Here is a 22,880-nt window from a genome sequence, read left to right on the forward strand (position 1 = left end):
AGACGCTATTGACAAGTTCTGCACTCGTTACATCCAGAAATACTTCTTCATGCCTGTGTGGAGCCTCTCCATAGCCTAACAACACTACAGCAGAGATATGTTTCCTTCAGGTGCTGTTATAACAGTGTGCATGTGGAGCACCAGTTTCCATGGAGTCCAGTCTTGAGTGTGATTCATCAAGGTTGAGTCTTTCTAAAATAGCCTTCAGTGGCGACCGCTAATCTTGCAAGATGTGTATTATTTCTTTGTGACACATCGAAATAATGAACCTCCATCCTTGGCAGTGAGTCTTTTTAATACTTCACATGATGCTGAGTTCCACCATCGTAACTCAGACACTTGCATCCTGAGAAAAATACTGCAAAAATAGTTGTGTATAAACAGCTGCTCCACCCGCATTGTTATTGATAAGTTTGACACTGTCAATCAAGATATTTCAATCCAGAGACTTCAAGATTCAGCTGCTGATTTTAACTAGTTTTCTTTCTACTAAGACATCCCATGTTTTCCTCAGTGGTTTTAAATCTAGATTTTCCACAAGGCTTAATTTTTAATTTGTAGATACTCAAATAAAAAATAAATAAAAGCAGAATAAAAACAGTTACTACTGGTTCTTATATGTAGGTTTCAGTGGAAGGAGAAGATGTGATAATAAATCCATGTATTTTCTCCTACATGCCGCAGATAATGTTTGTGAATGAGTAAAACTATAATGTCCACTGTATATCAAACAGTAAGAGTAAGGTATGTGAGCTGTAATGTGGCTGTTTCCCCCTTTTCAAATTACACAGTAAGAGTTGTTGGAGTTTTTACTTGTTTCCACTAGTCATATTTTCTTCCACTGTAGCTAAATTTAAACAAACAAATGGTTATTACTCTATTTGTGCCTTATTCATACAACAAAATGACCCTGTAAATCATGGGCTGTATTATAATGTGTTTGCAAAAAAAATCCTATACTTTTTATGTGAACCATGAACATCTCTCTGTCTTCTTACTGTTTGGGTAATCCAGCCTCCACTGTCTGTTGGAGGGTGAGCGGCTGTCAGTGATATCTGTTTGTGTATTTTATTTATCATAATCTCACTTCTTGCTGAATATACTTAAACGTAAAACGCAGAGTTAACCTGTGATGAAATGTGCTGTGCAAGTTAAACAGCCGCAAACTAACACTCGGGCCCCTGACTATCCGCAGGACAAAAGAACGGCGTGAGCAGGGCTGTGACGGGGTCCAATGATGACGACGATGGCTGCTACATCCAGGTCGCTAAAAAACCCGCCTCTGCTGTCGAGCTCCCCACCCTATCTGCCTCATCTGCCGTCGCCACCCAGGCCAAACCTGAGCGCGCCCGCAGCAACACCTCGAAGGCCAAGCTGCAGGCCAAGAGGCGAGTCATCCGCATGCTGATGGTGATCGTAGCGCTCTTCTTCATCTGCTGGATGCCGCTGTACTCGGCCAACACCTGGAAAGCCTTTGACCTGAAGTCAGCCTCCAAAGCCCTCTCAGGAGCCCCCATCTCCTTCATCCACCTGCTGTCCTACACCTCCGCCTGCGTCAACCCCATCATTTACTGCTTCATGAACACGCGCTTCCGCAAGGCCCTGCTGTCCACCTTCGCCTGCTGCTGCCGCAATCGGCTCTGCCGCCAGTGCTGGTGGTGCAGGAAGAGGGAGGGAGGAGAAGACGGCATCACCGGCACCTCCATGGCCACGTCGATGGCCACCTCCATGTCCAAGTTCAGCTACACCACCGTCAGCACCACGGGCACCTGCTGAGCCTGGAGGAGTGCTGGGTGGTCACATCGGGCAGCGGCCACTGTGTGCACCATCTGTTTTTTCAATCCTGTTTTTCACTCTTAATCGTAACATGCATTGAGTCATGCGCTGAGTAATACCCCTGCCCTGGTTTCTGAGGTCTTTTTAAAAGGTCTTGTTCAAGTTCCATGTGAATGGTTGCAGAATGTGAGGCTCGGGAAAAACGCAGTTTCAGTTTGGTGACGTTCCTTTTCTTCTGTTTAAGTGGCAGCATCTGCTTTGTCGCATTGTGAAGAGAACATCAAGTGCCTGTGCTCTTTGTGTGGCTTCGTCATGGCAGATTGTCGACGGACGTTTTAGTGGAAAACTTCTCCTGTGTATGTGTAAATAATGTCCGTACGTTCTGACTGTGCCAAAGGTGAAGACATACTGCTCAACAGTGACGACTCAGTATGGATTTCAGCTCCCTTTGTGTTTTAATGTTGCTTAACCTTCATTCATGTAGGGCAGTGGTTCTCAACCTGGGGGTCGGGAGATTATTTTCAGGGATCACAAGACGGTTTTCAAAAATAAATAAATAAATAAATAAAGGAATTCATAAGTATTTGTATGCCTCTGCGCCGGTGACAATCAGAGCCGGAGGCATATTGTTTTTGGGTTGTCCGTCCGTCCGTCTCATTCTCGTGGACACGATGTCTCAATAACATCTTAACGTAACTTCTTCAAACTTGGTAAAAACATTCACCTGGACTCAAGGACGAACTGATTAGATTTTGCCGGTCGAAGGTCAAAGGTCAAGGTCACAGTGACCTGACAAAAACCCTTTTTAGCGATTACTCAAGAATTCACGGAGCAATTATGTAATCGCAAATATCTTATATGACTCTGGATAAACAGGGATGGAACCTGGAACTAGTTTGAGTGGCGGAAGGATACAACTATGAGGCGGTGATTGTATTTTGAGAATGATTTTTCCACTGAATCTCTCACACCAATGTTATAAAGTAGTCATTATAAGTGGCAGGTGCTAAATATGATGCGATGGCTTCACGAAAAAAAGTCTGCCAGTTCAAGATGCGGTGCAAGAAGAGATGGGTGAAGCTGGGCCAACTGAGAGTAACGTTACACTGTCAAGCTCAACTGAAAAACGTAAACCCAAACTTAAATCTATGGGGGGGGGGGGTCGTGCTCAAAAAGGTTGAGAACCACTGATTTAGGGGATCTCTCACTCTCTCAGCTATCAGAATTATATTATTGAAGGCTACACCAGGTAACTGTGGACATTTGGCATTTCTGAAATAGCAAAGAAAAGCTTCTTGTTTACATGTGAGTAGTGTTTTGCTCTTACTGTGTTATGTTTCATCTCCTCTTATGTGTAAAGACGATTTTCTGCAACTATACAAAAAAAGAAACTGATTCATTCAGGTGATTCTGTTTGCTCCTTCGTTTGCAGAACCACTTTGTGATTGAGGATGATAAGGCAGGTGCATCTTTGCGGGAGCATTTTAAAGATAAACAAGAATCTAGCCTTATCTCCTGGTGTGCATTAATAATGCAATTTTCTTGTGTTGATCCACACCGTGTTATAACAAACTTCAGTCTCCGATCAGCGCTGCTACAAATGTATGTTGGATACTGATGCAGACATCAACTTTAGGATGTGAATTAGCAGAAAAAGTGCACACAGTTGCTCCATGAAAGGCTGATCACACTTGTTGTTGCTCCAGTCTGCCCCCGCTACCCTGGCACAAGAAAAGTGCTTTAGTCAAACACACCTTCTCTGCTCAATTATCTCTGTGGCTCTGTGGTGTCTTTTATGTGCTCTCCCCCTGCCCTCCGCCGCAGTGCTGCCAATTACTCTAAGCGTTACCTAAGTACAAAGCCCCCGTTTCCAGGCTCAGACTAACGAGGTGTTTCTCAGGGACCCTCTCCTGCAGTGTAAACCTCACGACTTTGCCTTTGTGAGCCAGATAACAAACATTACCCGCTCACTCGCTCCATCCGAGCCCTTCAGTTCTTTGAAAAATAATAATAACAACAAACTTGATTTATAAAGAACCTTTACGCAGAGCATGTAGCTCAAAGTGCGCTACGAGAAGAGGCAGACAGAAAAGAAAATGGTTGGTACATAACTAACGTGACATTAAAACTAGTAGTAAAATATTAAATTGGAATAAGAATAAAAGCAGCAATTTTAATGAAATCTGAAACTTTAAAGGAATATTTTGGGAGTTCCCTTTCATGGCGGTTGAGCGAGAGCCAGGAGAGAGTTAGTCTACTTAGCATGAAGGCTGTTAGAACATTTGTTAGATCAAATGGAGCATACGTTCACTTGCAGCTCGTTCGGATTCATTTATGTGGAAACTTTCTTTGTTAGGTTGTGGTGTCAAATACTTGACAGCCAGGCTGGACTTTAAAAGAAGAAGACTGCGGCCTCTCCGACTATATAGGACATGCTAAGTTATGGAGACTTGGAGCAAAACAGCATCTATTCATAATCTCCTATAGCTTTCCAGAACAGTTCATGGGAAAAACTTGCTGTCTAACCGAGTTAGCTCATTGTTTAGCATTTCTGCTATAGAGAGTGATGTTAGCATTAGCTCTAAGAATGCTACCCAGATTTAAACAAACTTTCCCTTTAAAAGTCACTTTTAATTGCACACATACAGATGAAGTATGCGTACAATCTTTTGTAATTGCCATTTATTGATATTATATTGATAACAGGAAATAACCATCATTAAATTCCCATGGAAATTATATATGATGTATTTCATAAATTCAGCTATTATACAAATTTTAACAGTTTTCCTCTGCAGCACAAAAAAAACTGGATGTGTGTTAAGCAGTGTTTTCGTCTTCCATATTGTGCACGCTGACAGTGTTGGCATCTATCACTTTAAAGTTTCTCACGTCCTCCCATCGCCCAGCACCACTCACTCCCTGCAGCACACCCCCGCCCACCCACCCTTTTATCCTCGTCTCCTTGTCGGTGCAGAGGCGTATGAATACATGAATGACAATAGTGTGTGGGTGACAGCGGAGATTTGCAGGCGCAAAGCAGCGTCCGAGAAGCGGGTGGTAGAGGTGGCGGCGAGTTCGGCTTGCAGACAGGCAATTGGCACGGAAAAAATCCCCAGCAGAGCTTCCTCTGTAAACACTTTGTCTGGCAGGTTCCAATCTGTGACCTCTTTTGTGATTAAAGAAGGAGAAAATGAGTGATTTCTATGCCAGTGTGTGGTGCACTGGAGAAGCTGTCAATTAATTTAGGATCTATTTGATTGTCTGTCCAGCCTTTCTTTCTCCCATTTAATTTTATTTCCTCTAAGTTTTATGGATACATTATGAAATTGGAGCCTATAGTTTAATGAAATGCACATAGTTAAATATGATAGATGATCCTCTTAATCCAAATTTGTTATTGTTTTTCATTCCATTTATTCACAAAGTAAATTTCAGTCTCTGCTCATGTGCATTATGAATGAATGGTGCAAAAACTTCTGGGCGGGCTTGCTCGCTTAGTTATGGTGAAAGCCTCCCCGAGAAACTGAGATTTGCTCTATAAAATGTTCTGCTTTTGTTGTATTTTATAACTGTTTAGCTATTCACCTCAGCGGGCCGGCAGATTTAGATATGCATTATTAAAATGAGCAAACCACCCAGTCTCAAAGCTGCTACTTTATTAGACAGTCAAAATTGTTTTTCCTCAGAACACTAGAAATTAATACAGAAAGTTCTCATTTCATTAAAATGTTGTCCTGTTAGTCTTTGACATTTAACACTGACACAACTGAAATGTGAATAAACTAAGAGGCAGGTATTGATTTAAAATAACTGTTTGACATTTTAGGAAATCTGCTGCAGAAACTTAGGTCTGTATGCTAAATATAAAGCTACAGCTAGCAGGTTAGCTAGCGTAGGAGAAAGGCTGGGGCAAATGGCTAGCTTGGCTCTGTCCTTAAGTTCACAAGTTAACACATGATAACTTGATTGTTTTATCTGAAGTGTAAAAATATCAATTGTGACTTTGTGCAGATTTTAAATAAACAGTCTAACAGTCAGGCTAGCCGTTTCCTTCTGCTTCTGATCAAAGTAAGCTAACCAGTCACTGGCTATAGCTTTATACGAAGCTATCTGCTAGCTCCTGCTAAATAAAAGTCGATGACATCACAGCTCCCCAAACGTGAAGCTGAAACAACTTGATAATTTTAATTAGTTATTTGATGCTATAAAACAAGTGTAACGTCATGATTGACAGCTGTGATTAACTCATGATTGGGTCGGGCGGGTGAATGGGCGGGACCAGCTCCACTGTGTTACCAGCACAAGGTGGCAACGCTTGTATCTGGGAAATTATGGCTTCATTTCTTTACCGTGGGAGGAAGTGAAGAAGCATCGTGCATCTTTATAAACTTTCATTGTAGGCTACTGAAAGAATTGAGTTCTACCATTACACAGGAAGTTTAAAGACTCCTAAAATGCTTTTCCAGAGGTGAGCAATCTAACTCTGACCCTGTCCCCAGAACAATACCTGATGCAAATTGAAACCAAAATGAGACAGAGGCAGGGAACCGTGCACACAGTTGGTTTCTCTCTTATCTCTACGTCCCTAAACAAGAAACCCATTAGGTGCTCGAGGCAGCTCGCATGGAGGAAGGTAAAAAAAAAACAAAAAAAAACTGTGAACCTCTTTTGCCTCTTTAGCTCCGTACACAACATGTGGAGCAGATTTTGATCATCTCGAGACACAAAAGAAGAGACAGCACAAAATATAAATTGCAGTGTCATCTTTCATAAATGTCACTTTTCTGGCAGGGAAACACTAACCTCCTGTGATGATTAATTTGTGCTTGCTTAAAAAAAAAAAAACGACATGTAAACAAACAGTTTTGACAAATAATCTGCTCTTTAAGATTCTCATTTCTATCTGCATGTTTTCTTGTTAAGTGAAGGATAACTGTCTGCTCACCTTGAATTTACAAAATCTGTTTAAGAAAGCTGCTTTTCTCAGTTCCTGAAAAGTTGGCTGCTGAGAGTTACAAGCGTTTCAGCCAGCAGCAGTGACAAAGCTCTCATAAGTAAATTAGAAAAAGTTATTTCTCAATTATTTATAATGGCTTCCTGGAGGATGACTGCGAGTGAAATGTGCCTCTGCTGGATTTTTTTTTTATTTTGTTTTATTTCTTTGCAGAATAATTCATAATTGCAGAGAGAGATTCTTTTTTTTCCCCCTTCGTATTTTCACCTCAGGCACCGAATGAAATATTTTGTTTTGGCCTACAGGTTCTGCACCTGAGTAGAAACACAGTTTATGTGAGCTCCTCTCATCTGTTGCTTTTCATTTCCACTTTTCTTTCTCAGCTTTCAAGGTCCCTCGTCCTTCTCAGAGGTTGAGAGTAGACAAGAGTTGTTCTTTTCAAGACACTTGTGAACACCTTCTGAGAGAGTATGTCGAGTGTTAATGTGTGTAAAGTTAGAGAAAAAAAACAAAAACCCCAGTAAGTAAACAAACGGAGAAATGCTGAGGTGAAGAGCAGGCGCAGAGATGAGGTGATGAAACCACATATTTAGCTCTTATTAGCATTGGAAATCCTTCTCTGGTGGTGAAGCTGTCCGTGTTTGTGCGTCTACATGCGATAAATGTTTACCAAAGCCGTCTCCAGGTCTGCTGATTTTTGACATTTTTAAATTAATTTTGCCACATCTGGTGCCTGCTTGTTCTAAATTGTAATAATATAAATGTGTAATTGTCTGTTTGTTGAACCAGGAGGTTTTAAATGTGAGGTTATTGATGTTTGTGATGTTTTGCTTTCACTGTTCCTCCTATATGATATAATTATTACGATGGGCTCTTGTTATTCATGGTTTGGTTCATGGTTACTGGCTATAAGTGCAGTGTTTTTCATGCCAAATGTACATTATTTAACAGAAAAATAAATATTGGATAAAACATGATTGATTTTGTGTGAGAATATGTGAGCACTTCAATAAAAAAAAAAAAAAAAAACAGGTTTCTGGTATAAAATTGACCCAACAATGAATCTGCTTCATAATTAGCAGCTCTCCAGTGAAGTTTGCAACACCTCAAGCAGAGGAGAGCTGGACTGTGAATAAGTGTTCAGCACTCAAACATGCGATGAATAATAAAATAGCAACAAACAACAGCAAGTCAGCTTCCCCAGCGAGCACACCCTGGTATGATTCAACGTTCTCTCGGGGACGGGAAGCCCTCAGGAAGTTCACACTCACATTTCATGGGCCGGGAGGGATGAGGAAGAGGCTGAATGCTCATGAGTCGTCGCCATAGCAACACACACGGCCACAACTTTAATCTATAGTCTTGGACCAGAAAACAGAGAAAATACACATTACTTTAAGAGATATCCTTCAGAGACGTGGATCCCACCCCGTGTAAAAACAGAAACGTGTTTGTTTTTTTTGTTTTTGTTTTTTTCTTCTCAGACACGCTGCCTGAGAAGAAGTCCATGCAGGCTTTTTAAATATTTTACACAGTCGGAGCACACAGTGAGATACGGTGTGTTTCCTGAATATTAATGATAGCTGTGCTGTTTACTGTTGTGAAGGATAACAGTTAAAAGCTGCTTTCTGCTGTAATGCACACACGGAATCATGAAATAAAAAATTTGCTCATTGTTTTTATAACCTTGAATCATATTAGAGGTTTAGTTTATATTTTATTCTGATATTTTTTAGACCCCTAGTAGACAAAAATTTCTCCTGGATTGTTTTATTATGGATGTGAAGGTAAAAAACATGTCCACTAATCCATCCACTAATATTTATTTATCTGTTACAGTATTTCAAGCTTTTGGTTTAACTTGACCATCAAAAGGCAGGAAAAGGTGTCGGGCTCGTCTTCATCACTCGTCCCAGTCAGCCATGACAGTGTGACAGTGATCAAGCATGCACGCAATGAAAAATGAAAATGCAAACTGAAGGAAATCTATTCTTATGAGAGAACATGCACAGAAACCAATGGAGCATTTGTGAACAAAGGCAAGGGGTCACATTCACTGAATTTGCACCGCAAAAGCTCTGAATGTTCATAAACTGCTTTTGTGAAACATCAACAGCACAGACAAAGCCTGTCCCTGGTGCAGTCCTCATCCTCTTGTTCCCTTCAGCTACACAATATCCCAAGACAGGGAAGTGCTATTGTGCTGATCCAGAGACCAGCTTTTTTTTCTCAAAAACGACTTTCTGTCTAAAAAGTAGAACTCACATTCATTGACTGCAAGCAACTCACAGTGCACCGATGCATCCTAATGTTTCAGGCTGTTACTCAGTTATTCAGCACTTGTGCGGCTGCAGAGCTCCACACTTTAAACTCATCTGTAATCCCTGCCAACAATGTGTTTCCCAGGCCCTGCATGCTGCAGGTGCCAGTACTGTATTCTGTACGCCATTAGCCCACCGACTCCCACACTATTCGTCATGGCTTCCTTCTGCCACAGGGTTCAGGGATGGAAGTCAACAGCAGAGAGGCTGGTAAATGGACACGGCTTCTCTGTTGCCCCCTCCCACCCCCCACCCCCATCCCCAACGGAGCAACAAAGACAGCCCATTCATCTTCTCTCCAACCTTGTACCAGGTATTCCTAAAGACTCGTCCCCATCTCCAGCACATTTCTCTTCATCACCCTGATGTTCCTCCTCCTTCTTTCCATGGGAGAGGAAGGACCAACAAATACACCTGACCAGCAGGTTAAACCTATAACATCCTCTACATGAATGCTGGGGTTCTATCATTAGGGACCCGAAAAGAACATACAGGAGCCGAAAAGAATAAATAAAACTTCAGCGGAGAGGCTCCCTTTAGCACTTCCTCCTATATTGTCCAATACATCCACGTGTTGCTCTAGACGTTGCGGCATATCTGATTTAATGCAAAATAAAAGTTATGATCATTTGCAGAGGCTGGAGTACATGTAGGTATTTTCATCTCGACACATTGAGCGCTTTTGTAAAGGAAGCCAGTGTGAGCTACCAAAGCCTTCAGGGTATTAATTATTACTCTCTCTTTTTTTTCTGTGCAATTTATACACTTTCCAGTCAGAGCCAAACACGCTGCGCTAATGAGAAGCGCTTTAAACTCCCTGTGTCCAGGGAACCTTTTCAATTTATGTTTAGAGTGATACATATCCAACAGGTGAATTGTAGAAGGTCACCTTTCAGAGAATAAACAGAGAGAATTTTAATGAAACCTCCAAACTAGACGAGTAACACACCTACACCTACACAACACCTAAAAATAAACCACAAAGTCCTCCCCCCTTTCACTGAAGCTTCCATCTTAATCATAGACTGTAAATTAAGATGGACGCAGCCCTGGAGACGTCACCCATAAGTTTACTAAAGAGCGGTTTTGAAGGTCACAGTTAGCTATGTGGGGCGTGTGTGGAGCTGAGACTAACCCTAACTTACTTAACTTAAATTAGAGACCAAAACTGCCTTTTGCACCAGGCTGTAAACACATTTATATCTGCTGTGGGACTTGACTCACTTTTGGAGCCAGACTCTAGTGGTCATTAGAGGAACTGCACTTTCCGAACATCCATGTTGGCTTCATTTTTCCGCCCTGGAGGTTGATGTTTTTGAGTTAAACCTCTTTAACGGCAAACAGTAAGCACAAGACTAAATATCGCTTTTTGTCTCTCACTGTGAAGATCTGAGACTTATCTCACAGGTTTTTTAGTTGCAAAACAAAAAAAGTCATGTCAACTCTTCTTAACTCAAGTTAACTCAATTGACCTTCCCCTCCCTCCAGCCCTTTCAGCCAGTGAGGATGTCAGTGACATGACATGCAGCCTGATGAATGGCATTCGAAGATGCCAAGATTAATCTGTGACACCATAGTTGTCACTCCCGTCTGGCAGCTCTGAGCCCTGATGGCTGTAATGACTCCTATTACCAAAGAAGGGTGCGATAACGGTGCTAATGGCCCATTGTTGGGTGAGACAGATTTATTGCAATAATCACTGTGGTGTCCTTCTGTTGTTCCAAGTTTTCCACACCGGTGAGGACTCAGGTTTTTTTATTTGTGTGGTACGTCACTTAGTTGCTAAGTAACCGAAGCAAAAAGAACAGTCTCCATGGTACAAAATCTGACATATTGCTTATAAAAACATGTGAGCTGGCTTGCCGGGTCTGAGACTGTGGAGAATGGAGAGGGGGGTGGTTACATTTTAAGTTACAATTTGGAGCATATGGCTTAGAGCACAGCATGTATGGTATAATTACAAATATATATATAAATTTACATATACTGTATATAATTTTCAATGTCAATGCCAGAGGATGATACACGGAGTCCCAATGTGACAACTTGTGGGAACCTCCTCTTCCAGTAATTTTATGCTTGCTGATGGGGTTGGCACAGGGTTGCATTTTATTGCAGAAAGTAATCACTTGGCTGTTGATATGGGAGCTAATAGTAATGGGATTGGATTTTACTTCCTTCTTCATTTGGCATTTGTGTTGTCTGTCCTGACCATCTCCAAGCCAGGACCAACAGCTTGCAAGCGCTTGGCAAGCGCTGTGCATAAATTTCCTGCACCAGAGGGAAGTGTGAATAAGTGTCAGTGTAACAGGTTTACACTCTCATCTTTGGCATCTTTCATGTGCTGGTTCAAGATGCGCGTTTAAGTCGAATGGAGCCGACCAGCAAAAGACAGATAAGTCTGTATCTCCGAGAATCACATTTTAACCGCGGTCCTCATGAGACGCCGTCTAACAGATTGGGGATGTCCTCTGGAGAAAATCTATTTGTGTGATTGAGGCTTTAAAGGCAGTGACAGGCATGGGAACCCAATGAAACTCCAAATTAACTTGAGTGAAAAATCACCCATATGTTTTTTGTTATGCATGGAGATTTTTTTCTCCCATGAACATTTTACTTTTTCATACAAAGAAGCACTCGCACAACATTAGCAGCGTCAAAAGGACTTTGAAGTTTTCCTCTGAAGGAAAATTAATTCAAGTGCTACACTGCGGCGCAGAAGGTAAAAAGATAAAGAATACTTAAAGTGAGGAGCTCTCTCGGTGTCTAATATTCCCCCCTCTGTCACCATGACTTTGCCACAATAAACACCATCACTCTGCCGACTCATTAAAACTCCACTTTTATTGTATAGATGCAAAACTCATAGTTGCGCAACACGACACATGAGGATGCACAAAGACAATGATTCATATTCTCATTTCGCAATAAATGCACCAATGACTTTTGCTGTGCCAATTTCTTGTGTGTACATATTCAGTATCCAAACAGAGGGAGCCTGGTGTGCTCAGCATAAGATCTATACTTTCTATATCACTAACCGAGCTGATGCTGGGTCATGGGAAATGTGTCTGGCTGGTCAGATGCAATCTATTTTTAATGTAAACCACATCCAGCGGGGACAAAGTGAAGCTGCAGTCAGTACTGATGCAGCAACAGGAAGAAAACTCTCGCTACAACATAAATAAACCTCAAGGAAAAATTCACAGGCACTGACAAATAAATCAATACCCCTGATGGACCGGAGGCTCATGGTATCTACAAGTAGCTGCTCCACATAAAGGGACTATTTTCTCAATAACTCATAACGAGTGTCATCAGCATGGTCTTCATTAAGTTGATCATTACAGCACCAGTAATCACTGCAGTGACAACAAGGAGCACACCGGTAGGCTCGTTAGCAAAATCATTTCCTGTCTAATTTGTTCACACAAACAACCCCTATGTAAAAGGTACAGCAGTGTCACGTATGTGGCTCACAGCCTAAATCATAAGCTTTTCAGCGTTATTCAAGAAACTAAAGCTACTGCCATCCCCCATCCTGACATGAGAACGATTTTTCCAATTAGGAATACCCGACTGGATAAATAATTACTGAACGTAGCTGAACACCAAACTCTCTATTACAAACCTGCATGAGAGACCGAGCGAGCGCACATCAAACAACAACACCAGCTCCTGCACAGTTCACACCTCGGGTTTACATGCACACCGAGGACTGGTTGGTAATTTGATTAAGTCTTGCCCCGTTTTGGTTATTGTAATGAGAGTAGGGTCATAATTAGTGTTTCATCTTAACCCTGCAGTGTGACTTCTATTAGTTTTAGCGATGTTATTGTCGAGGTCGCTTTATCTGATTATTCATGAGGGAATCATGTTTCAACAGAGAGCCATTAAGAACTGATTACTTTACAGTATACCACTCAAGTAAATAATATTTACTGACAAGGATCAAGGAAGATTTTTAATTAAAAAAATGGCTGAAATATCTTTACAACTATTAGATAGATTGCCATGAAATTTCTCAAAAGACACTCATAAATGCCCACAAGATGAATACTAGTTAAGTTTGTGATGCCATAACTTTTCTTCTATCGCCAGCATGAAGTTGACATATTTGGTTTTTAAACTATTGTTAACATGGTAAAAAAATAGCGCCTACACTAGGGGGATTCAATTATAATTCATTCCCTTTGCTCTGGGTTATTATACATGTCACTTCACAATAAACTGAGCTCAAGTCCTGAAAATGATAGAAATCAGATCCTCAGACCTGCCTTCACACACAGTGTATCGCTAAACGAAACACCTTTTTCTAATCACCAACTTTCTAATATCCTGTAAAGGGACAAAGAAAAAGGAAAAGTGCTGCGATCTCTGAAAGACTATTCACCGAAAACTGTCAGTTAACTTGAATTAATATTAGAATTTGAACAAGTATCTCAGAGTTTAGTTTTGATATTAATGGCACTGAGGTGAAATGAATGATATGCGCTTGAATCGGGCTCGGCAGAATAAACCCACAGGCAGTGATTTTGTTCCACCTGTATTCAGCTACTTGATAATGCCTACGAATCACTCATGTTCTGATCCTTTTTCTGCACAAACGCATCAGGAGTTAAACGTGCTGCTGCTGTGTGAGGTTGAGCTGCAGCTCGGCTCTGCACAGACAGCTGGAGAATATCTGAGCCTTTTATTCCTACCTCTAAAACCCTGTAGCTGCTACGAGCGTCCTGACATCAGACCGTAGCACTAACGCACTGAGCGGGGGCAGATAATGTTCTGCAGCAGTCTGGTTCTCATTAAAAAGGAGCGAAGTCACGAGCGAGCTTCTGAACATCGTCATGACAAACGTCTGGTTAACGATCACACAGCAGCCTGGGTAATTACTGACTTATCTTTGATTGAGTCGTTTAAATGTTAATTCTAATGCATTTCACTGCACTGACTAATTGTTTTCATGTTGAAATGAAAACAGCTTTTTAGGTTGAATACTTTTTTGAGTGCAATTAAATTCATAAGCAGTTAGCATTAACAAGTTACCCTGCCAGGCTAATGCTACATAGTCGGTGTGCTAGCGTGCTGCTAGCCAGCTTATAGTTAATGTCTATACATTTGGTATATTGGCCGTTTAGTGCGAACAAACACAAACAGTCTGGCAGTCAAATCTGTGCAGATGATGTGAGGTTAAAATTAGCTTCGCTTTCTCTCCTTTTATTTACTCAGAAAGATTAAAAGGAGAGATGCGTTCAAACAGACGCACAATGACTCACAATCAGCTACAGTAATTTACTTCCCTGCCTGCACCATCATAAATTAATTAAAATTTTAGGAGATTGGTCTTGTTTCATAAACAGAGATCTGCATATGCAACATGCACCTGCAGCTGAAACAACCATATGTGGAACCATCGTCACATTTAGAGACCGTGTAGTGAGGCAAGGAAATGAAAGAAGCCACACACAACCTCATCTGCTGTTAACAGTAATAAAAAACAATTCTACTGACCCACAGTACAAAATAACACCAATAGAATTTCAAGAAGTTGATCAACGCCAAAGAAAATCAGCAGACTGTGGGGTTTCTCTGTGCTTGCGTCATGGTTATCTCTGTTAATGGGAGAGCAGAAAAACATGCGACACAGTCATGCTGCCCACATCTCTCCCACATTTCCTCTGCTCTCTGATTTCCCTCCGGCTTCCCTTTGCCAAGGCCCTGTGCCTTGGGGAGTCCAAATTGAGGAGGAGAGGAGAGACATCATCTGTCATCCTTGCTGGCACATCGTTATGAAAATGGTGATTTCCGAAGGCCACGCCACATGGCACGGGGGCACAGGGCCGCCCGCCTGCTGCTGGCTCGGTTCACTGAGAGGGGCAGTTAGAGGATGCTGCCTTGGCTCGGTGTTGTGAGAAAATATGCGTGTGATGACAGAAAGAAAAGGTGAACATACTTTGAATCTATAAATCTGACCGATATGACATTTTGGCTGTTACATACACCTCGGCACAGAGGCTGGAAATATCACACATGCCTCAAAGCTTTGGAGGGATTTCTCAGATCAAGTGTAAAGCAGCCCCTAAGGTTGAGATTACTTACTTTTCCCTGAGATGAACGTAGCCCTCAATGTGACATCAAAGCAGCAGGATTAGGTGTAGATTAAGGTTGAAATAAAAACAGGAAGAAGCTTCACTCTGAGCACATCAGAGTTCACTGACGCTACAGAGTTCAATTATGAAGTCAAAGAGATGGAAACACGTTTATGGAAATCAATATTGTTTGGAAAGCTAGTGCTTTGTTGTTTTTCTTAAAGCAAGACCATGTTACATTTACAAAAGAAATAAGACATTCTTCCCCCTACAAATGAAAAGTTGAATTACAAAGCCATAAAAATAAAAAAAACACTGCTGCTTTTTATAATATCTGCTACGGCCTGACTGGGTAAGATAAGAAGTACCTGTATTTATTCACTGTAGGGGAATTCAATTTTGATGCAGCAGTACAAAGGAATGGAAGGAATACATTAGGATGAGTAAAACTAAGATATAATAAAAATAATAGATACAAGAGAACGTGCTTTGTGTGTGTGTGTTGTGCATCTCTGGTGCTGACAGATGATAATGTTAATGTTAATGCTAATGTTAGCAACATTTCGGTTGGCAACCGGCATGCACCGAAGGCTCAGCTCCACACACGCCTCACCTGTTTGCCCGTTTTTGGATTAGCCGGGAGTTAGGCGAAGTCAGGTGCTGCCAAGATGGCGACAGTGAAGCAGCTCACTCTGAGCTTCAAAACCGCTCTTCAGAAACCTGTGAGGTGACGTCACGGGGGCTACGTCGCCATCTTTATTTACAATCTCTGGTTTTAGCATGTCACAGATATTTTTATTTTTACTTAATCTGCCAATGCTAAAACATAGCATAGCAGTAGCACATGTCAGCAAAGTGACTTGCTAATGATGCAGCAAAGTTTGAAACTCAAACTAATAAAACACAAGCAGCACGAGCCCTGAGTGCAATGAATGTGGCAATAACGTTGTGTACGGAATTGAACTTGTAAGTAGAAAAATTATGTTATTCGTTGTGTCACTTTAAATGTCTCCAAGATGAGACAGAACATAAACCAGGATATTATACATCCCCCGTTTGTAGTTTGGATCCAATAAAAGAAGCCAAGCGAAGAGCTTTATGAAAATGTCAGAACCATCACTTCACTGGTCTGAGATATCACAATATATTTTTAGCAGCACTAATGTCTCCTACATTTTGGCTGCACAAACAGTGACTGTAGCTGTTTGGTTTAAGAGGTGGAAATTTCTGTTCCTTCTTCTATAAATGCATTTCTTTTACTTGTAGTCAACATTAACACAAATATTTTAAGCCACATTTTTACGATGCACGTTTTAGATCTTGAGGTGGGTTCAAACTTTTGGACCCCACTGTATTTTAACCAGATGAAGGATTTTAGTTAGGCTACCGGTCGTCTGGATCAGTTACTGGAGGAACAAGCCGAGCAAACGTTAGCGGCAATGTCTTGTGTCCGCTGAACAGCATCAGAGAAACACTGATTTTTAACATGAAATTGCTTTGCTCTGTGTTTATGTTTGTTTGTTTTAGGGCGGAGGACACCTCTGCAAATAATTTGGCTCCTTTTAAAAATCTCCCCGACGGCAGAGAATTACAAATTGTACGTTTAATATTTTAGTGGAAAAAATGATTCTGAAAAAATCCTCCAAGACACACACAGAAATAAATGAAACTATAGATTCTTGTGGGAAAAGCTAATGGGATTTTGAATATAAATCAATGGTATTTGAGGCGATGTCTAAAGACACGTCTGTGCTGGCTTTACCGCTCAGTTGTGGGGGCTACGGTTTAAACAGGTAGCTTATCAAGAAGCAGACATTACTTTACAGCACAAAAAGTTAATTTTGTGTTTAGATGCCTAAGCTGTAAATCTATGAAGACAAGCTTTTGTAGAGTGTTGTAGTGCAGGAAGAAGTTATGGCGTCTGTCAATGGAGAACTTTTTATAAATAGATCTCAGGTTGATAAGGTTTTGTTCTGAGACAACAATCAATCAGCTTACTTATTTCCTTTTTTTTATTTTTTATTTTCAAATAAGACCTCTTCTTACATCTTTTGAAATAACCCAGTATTTTTACCCGTCTTCATTTCTGCTTAAGTAAAATGTCACAAACCCGTCACTGACGTCTAACTGAGTGTGATATTTTGGTGCTTTTCTTCGAGTGGCACATGAAATATGAAACGTAAAGTAACCCCTCTGAGAGAAAAATCACTCTGTGACAGAGGTTTTGACGCGAGTTGCCTGGCGGGAGGCTGTCAATCATTTTGACAGGCACTTGGCCCAAGGGACTGAAAGTGAGGAGGAGCCACACGAGCAAAAGGTAGAGTGTTTGCAGGACCTGAAAACATGCACATGAAGAAGGGGTTGAAGGTAGAACTCTCCCCCCCTGCTTCTGATGTTCACTGACCACCTATTTAAAACTTCACCAAACTTAATGCACAATTTCCCTCTTGTTTATTCTCTCACTGAACTAATTAGTCACTTCCATATTAAGTGAGTAGATAAGACAAGTTAGGGCATATTTGCTTTACTGCCAAGTGAGATGTGCCAGACTAAATTTAAGAAGCTATCCAAGGGGAGTTTAGCGAAATATTGGTTTGCAGAGTCAAGGATAAACCTCCAAGGCTCGTTTGATAGATTGCTAACATGAACTTGACCTTAGGGAATAATATGTTGAACATTAAGGATTGGCTGGACCTTTTTTTTTTTTTTTAAAGAAAGGAAATAGTTTGACATTTTGGGAAATATGCTTATTTGCTTTCTTGCCCAGAGTGAAATGGGTCAATCAATACCAGTCTGTCTGCTGGTTTAAAACAAGGCTACAGGAGCTGGTTAGCATATAGAGTAGGGGGAAGCAGCTAGCATGGCTGTGTCAAAATCTGCACTGGTGAAGCTAAATAAAATAAAATAAATAGCAAGTACAAGGCATAAAATACAACATAAATTAGAATAAATGTAATTGCATGAAATAAATTTGATTGCATTGGACGCTAGTGTTTGAAGAGGCGTGTTTTGAGGTGGGGTTTCAAGATAGGAATAGAGTTAATATTACAGATGTCTTGTGGAAGTGAGTTCAAGAGTGGTGTGGTCTCTGGGTATCAAAACGTCAAACGATTCCTTTAAATAAAATAAATAAAAAAAAACTTCTCTCAGTCTACTGGTTTCAACTGTTTCCGTGTGAACAGCAGCATTAGCATGAGCGTGACACCTGACGAATCACATGCCAGGGATCTTATTTCACTGTGCAAATGTTTTTGTGCCCTTTACCTCGGAGGAATATCATGCCTACACACCTACAAACATTTGACTTACTCCATTATTCAACAAGCCATACAGTATGTAAATGTTTTTAGTCAATAAGCTCGGTTCGAGTAAAAGATTTGTTCCGCAAGTTTTCTTTGAGGCACAGATCTGCACATTGGTCTCGTGTTTCTTCTTTACAGTATTTCACAAAACAATTTTCCTTACTCAGTAAAAACCACAGCTGTAAAAGTGTTACACAAATGCACGATCACAAGACCGAGCTCCAGATGGAAACACCATATGTGCGCCAACTACTGTATATGTGATGTCTCTTCAGTCAAACTCGCACCAGACACTATGAGCCAGTTTTGGCGCCATGGAAGAAAATTGACAACAACAACAACAACAACAACAAAAAAGACCAATTCTTTAAATAAAGTTTAAAGAAATATGAACGTGAAACTTCAAAAAGTCGATAATGGCTCAATTTGAAATGTTTACACACAATTTTCTTGGTAAAAGAGAAAAGACAGCCAGATAAACAGGCTGTATGGGTCTTTTCACAGCCTCATAAATGAGCATCCACAAGCACTTTAAATGCTCTTGGATTAAACAGTCTTTTTGTGATTTAAAGCTCCTGCATTCTGCTGCTTTCTTCTGCTGCTGCACAGCATTTGTTTTCTGTGCATCTTTCATGACATAGATTGTAATCACCCAGTGAGCTGAAACAGCGCAGGAACCAGTCAAGTGAGAAGTCTTGTTTTACAGTCAATTGGTTAGCAAGCAAAGCCACGCTGTCTGGAAGAAATCCCATTTGAAGTAAATGCCACTTTTTTTTTTTTTTTTTTTTTTTACCATTTAGCGTTTAACTTTAATGTCTTTTTTTATGATTATTTTTCTTCCCCGAAGGGAACAAAATCCTGAGAGCTGATATCACTTGTTGGCTTTAAATCGCTGCATTTCACTGACGGGCCGTTCACGGGGCGAGCATGAGGACGCTCACGATGTGGAGGATTACAGCGGTCACCTAAAGACCAATGAGAAGCACCTGCCACTTCGCAACCTTGATGTCCAAAGTTTTTCTTGTCAAGAAGAGAATTTAACAATTAATAAATATTCAGCTATAAACAAAATCACCAGTTTAGGTCACATGATGACCTTTCACCTTGACGCCTCCTAACAGAGACTATATGGATTTTATGTCACTATGAAAGTGAGTGGGGTTTGCAGAGGTATCTTACAAGACAAAGTGAGCATGTAGGTTTGTACGTATTCACAGTTTGCCCTGTAAAAGCAGCCTGATGAATCATACTGATCGCTTAATTAAAACCGTCTATATTTAGATATTTATTTTTAAAAGTGCATCTAATCCAGCCATTGTTAACTGTTAAACTGCTAGCTCGCTAACAGCAGCTGGCGACGTCAGTCCTTGGCGAAAGAATTCTCCATAAGAACTAAGAAAGATATGAATCACAACTTCCTGCCACGACTTTTCAGAATAAAATCAGATTTTCATTCAGATTGTGGATTGGCCAGATCGCCCGCCCCTACAGCTGACTGAATAACATTCGATCCTATTGGTAAGATTAATGCTACTCTGTGATGTTTAACAGGTGATGATCTATGTTTGTTGTAAAATGTTATGGGTTGCTATAATTCAACAGGTAATGCAGCAGGTTATGTTGTTTAAAATCACCTGTCCCTCTAAAACTCTCTTTTCTGACGGCTCTTGCAGCCTGTTTTAAAAGAAAACCTCTGACTTCTTCACTGCAGAAACAGACCGAGGCCTGAATATCCGGCAAACAGCGAGGAATTATGGTTTTCACTGACTTTTATTGTCAGGAACCTCAAAAAGATAGTGTGAAGATTGTTAACAGGCAGAGGAAATCAATTTGACCGCCTCACACAGTCTGACAGGAGAGGCTGAGTACGTGACTGGGGTTTACGTTCTGCTGAAGCACTTCACATCTCACTTTTACAAGAGAAAAGGATCCGGACGAAAGGACACTTCTTCTCTTCTCTTTAGACTTGTGCCTGTCTCTGGGAATCTTTCCTGACACTTATCTAAGATAGGGAGGATGTCTTCAGGGTTGTCTCATATTGGAGCCAATAGAGTGCAGCAGGAATGAGTCCTAGAACGCAGGAATTAGTTAGCCTTTTAGCACTTAGGGGTTCACTCATCCTGAAGTCAATGGGTTTGTGGATAGATGACTGAAATGAGGTCTGTGGCGAACACAAGCTCAAGACATTTTCACATTTTATTCCACTAGCAACTGAGAAATCCTGCGGTTTCCGAAACGTTGCAAACAAATTGTTTATTGCAAATCAGAACAACTTGTACTTGTGCTCTTGCAAACTATTGGACGGCTTTTGTAGAAGAGCTCTGTGGACTAATTGAAACTACAAGTTGGAAGTTTAGTGGTGGTGATTGTAGCCTAGCATTAGCTATTTACTTCTGGCGATTGTATTTAGGCTTCAAAAATCATAAGATCATCGAGAGCCTAGAAAAATACATCATCCCTGCTGCACTTTATACGCTAATACTCCCTAGATCATGTTTCATGTCATCGCTCTACCACTAAATTTAATGATATAAATATTGCACAAATAACTTAACATGTTGACCTTTCCGCCCCGATGCACCCTTCTGTTATAAAGATTTAAATCAAAGTTTTCTGTACCAGCCTCACAGAGCCACACACACAGCTGCAGACTGTTAGATTTTGCTCATCGCAGATGTGTCCTTCCTGTTTTATGTTTGTTAGCAACAATTTGAACACCTAACTCGAAGCATCTCGAACCATCTGGCTGTGAATTTAATGGGAATTTCATGGCAAAGACATACAAAGAGGACATTTAATTACTTCGACTGCTGCTGCAATCTGCTCAGTGGGTGACTACAGCTACTGGCATTGGATTATTTGTAACTGCCCCAGGTGTTTTATATGTAATTGTATATTTTGATTTGTTCTTATATTAGAGTTTTCGTTCAACACTACTTTGTGTGTGTGTGTGTGTGTGTGTGTGTGTGTGTGTGTGTGTGTGTGTGTATGTGTGTGTGTATGTGTATGTGTGTGTATGTGTGTGTGTGTGTGTGTGTGTGTATGCGAAATGGATGTGCGGATGTGTGTGGGTGGGTTTAAGCTTCCTGCACCTGCATTTTTGGATTTTCTGTTTTGACACAGAAGTTAATTTCCTTTTTGGCAAATAGTTAAAGGTGCAATAATTTATTTTTTTTGGTGGGGGTTTAACACATTGCTGACATATTACCACCTTTTAAGTTGATATGTCAAAACCTGCTAGGAAACGATTGTTTATTTGCACACGCAGAAGACAGGCACGTCAGCATCCGTACACCAGTGCAGTCCTGTTTCTGGCCACCTGACGAACACAAGTCCAGTATTCACTCTATTTTTAACTGAGTTTCAGTGTTGAGCTGAGGAGAGCTGTGAAAGTCGTGGGCTGAAAAACCAAAGTAATTAAAAGATGCTTTCTGCGGAGCTGAGGGGAAATACAGAATCTGATTCTCTGTAAATTAATCACTACGAGAGACGGAGGGTACAATCGGCATTCACACCATGGTCAAATGATTCTGCAGTAGATATGAGTATTTATAGACATTGATGTAAAACACGCAAATTTTTGCCGCTTACCCACGGTGTGACGTCTTTCAGAGCACAAACACTGTAAACACATCTGTCACCTGTCCAGGGCAGTGCTGTTAAACCAGAAACAGCGCGTCTCCTCTGCACTCGGGGATGAAAGAATGAGCACCTGCAGCCCTGAAATAAGTCTTAAAAACACACAATCAGCGTCTCATGCGGAGGCTCCGACACTTACAGGAGCACCAACCCGGGGATGAGACACGACGGATCTGTTTTACCAGCAGCTAGCAGCTCACTCTCGTTAACCCAACCTGGTAATATCTGCTGCAATAAAGCAGACACACGCCAACGGGTGGGGATGGAGGCATATTTCTTAAATGCTTTCAGCTATAAACTTCACACAACTCTTCACAAAGAGCTGCAAGTTAATAATGCTAATTCTCTTCAAACAGAACCACCACCATGGTAATAGCAGCTACGTCAGGCACCATTTCACCTGCAGTTTCAACCCTATTAGTGGAGGTTTCTGTCTGTGAGACGCCAGATGTATGAAGCTGATGCTCTCGCTGTCGGATATCTTGCCTTGGTCGTTTATTTTCGTACCAAAACGTCTGGAAATCATTGCAGCTACAACACTAACGGAACAACAGTTCAATTCTTCAAGAAGGTGCTGGCTTTTCAAAGCGTGCTTCTCCGTAAATGTAGTCACACTGAAGAATAGCCCTTTTATGGAAACAAGGCAGAGTCGAGTTCTTTCCTCCATCGCTCCACCTAACCGTGAAAGATTCAGGTCTGAGAATTGAGTGTGAATGAATTATCTTCCACTCAGAGAAAGTCCTTTCAACTGAAAGTTTCTTAAGCCTCACAACTCTGTGAGCTTTCCCTCTGTCTCGTC

At 41.0% G+C, this 22,880-nt stretch overlaps 1 protein-coding gene across 1 annotated transcript in view; it reads left to right on the plus strand.

Moving 5' to 3' along the window:
* cckbra (cholecystokinin B receptor a) overlaps positions 1-7,710 on the plus strand; it is a 33,994-nt gene extending 26,284 nt beyond the window's left edge. Inside the window, exon 5 of the mRNA XM_056370828.1 lies at positions 1,196-7,710. Coding sequence (XP_056226803.1) covers positions 1,196-1,776 — 581 coding nt within the window. The 3' untranslated portion in view covers positions 1,777-7,710. The remainder of the gene's footprint in view (positions 1-1,195) is intronic.
* Positions 7,711-22,880: the final 15,170 nt, after the last annotated feature.

Source organism: Seriola aureovittata, chromosome 24, assembly GCF_021018895.1.
Source record: "Seriola aureovittata isolate HTS-2021-v1 ecotype China chromosome 24, ASM2101889v1, whole genome shotgun sequence".
In the NCBI taxonomy this organism is placed as follows: domain Eukaryota; kingdom Metazoa; phylum Chordata; class Actinopteri; order Carangiformes; family Carangidae; genus Seriola; species Seriola aureovittata.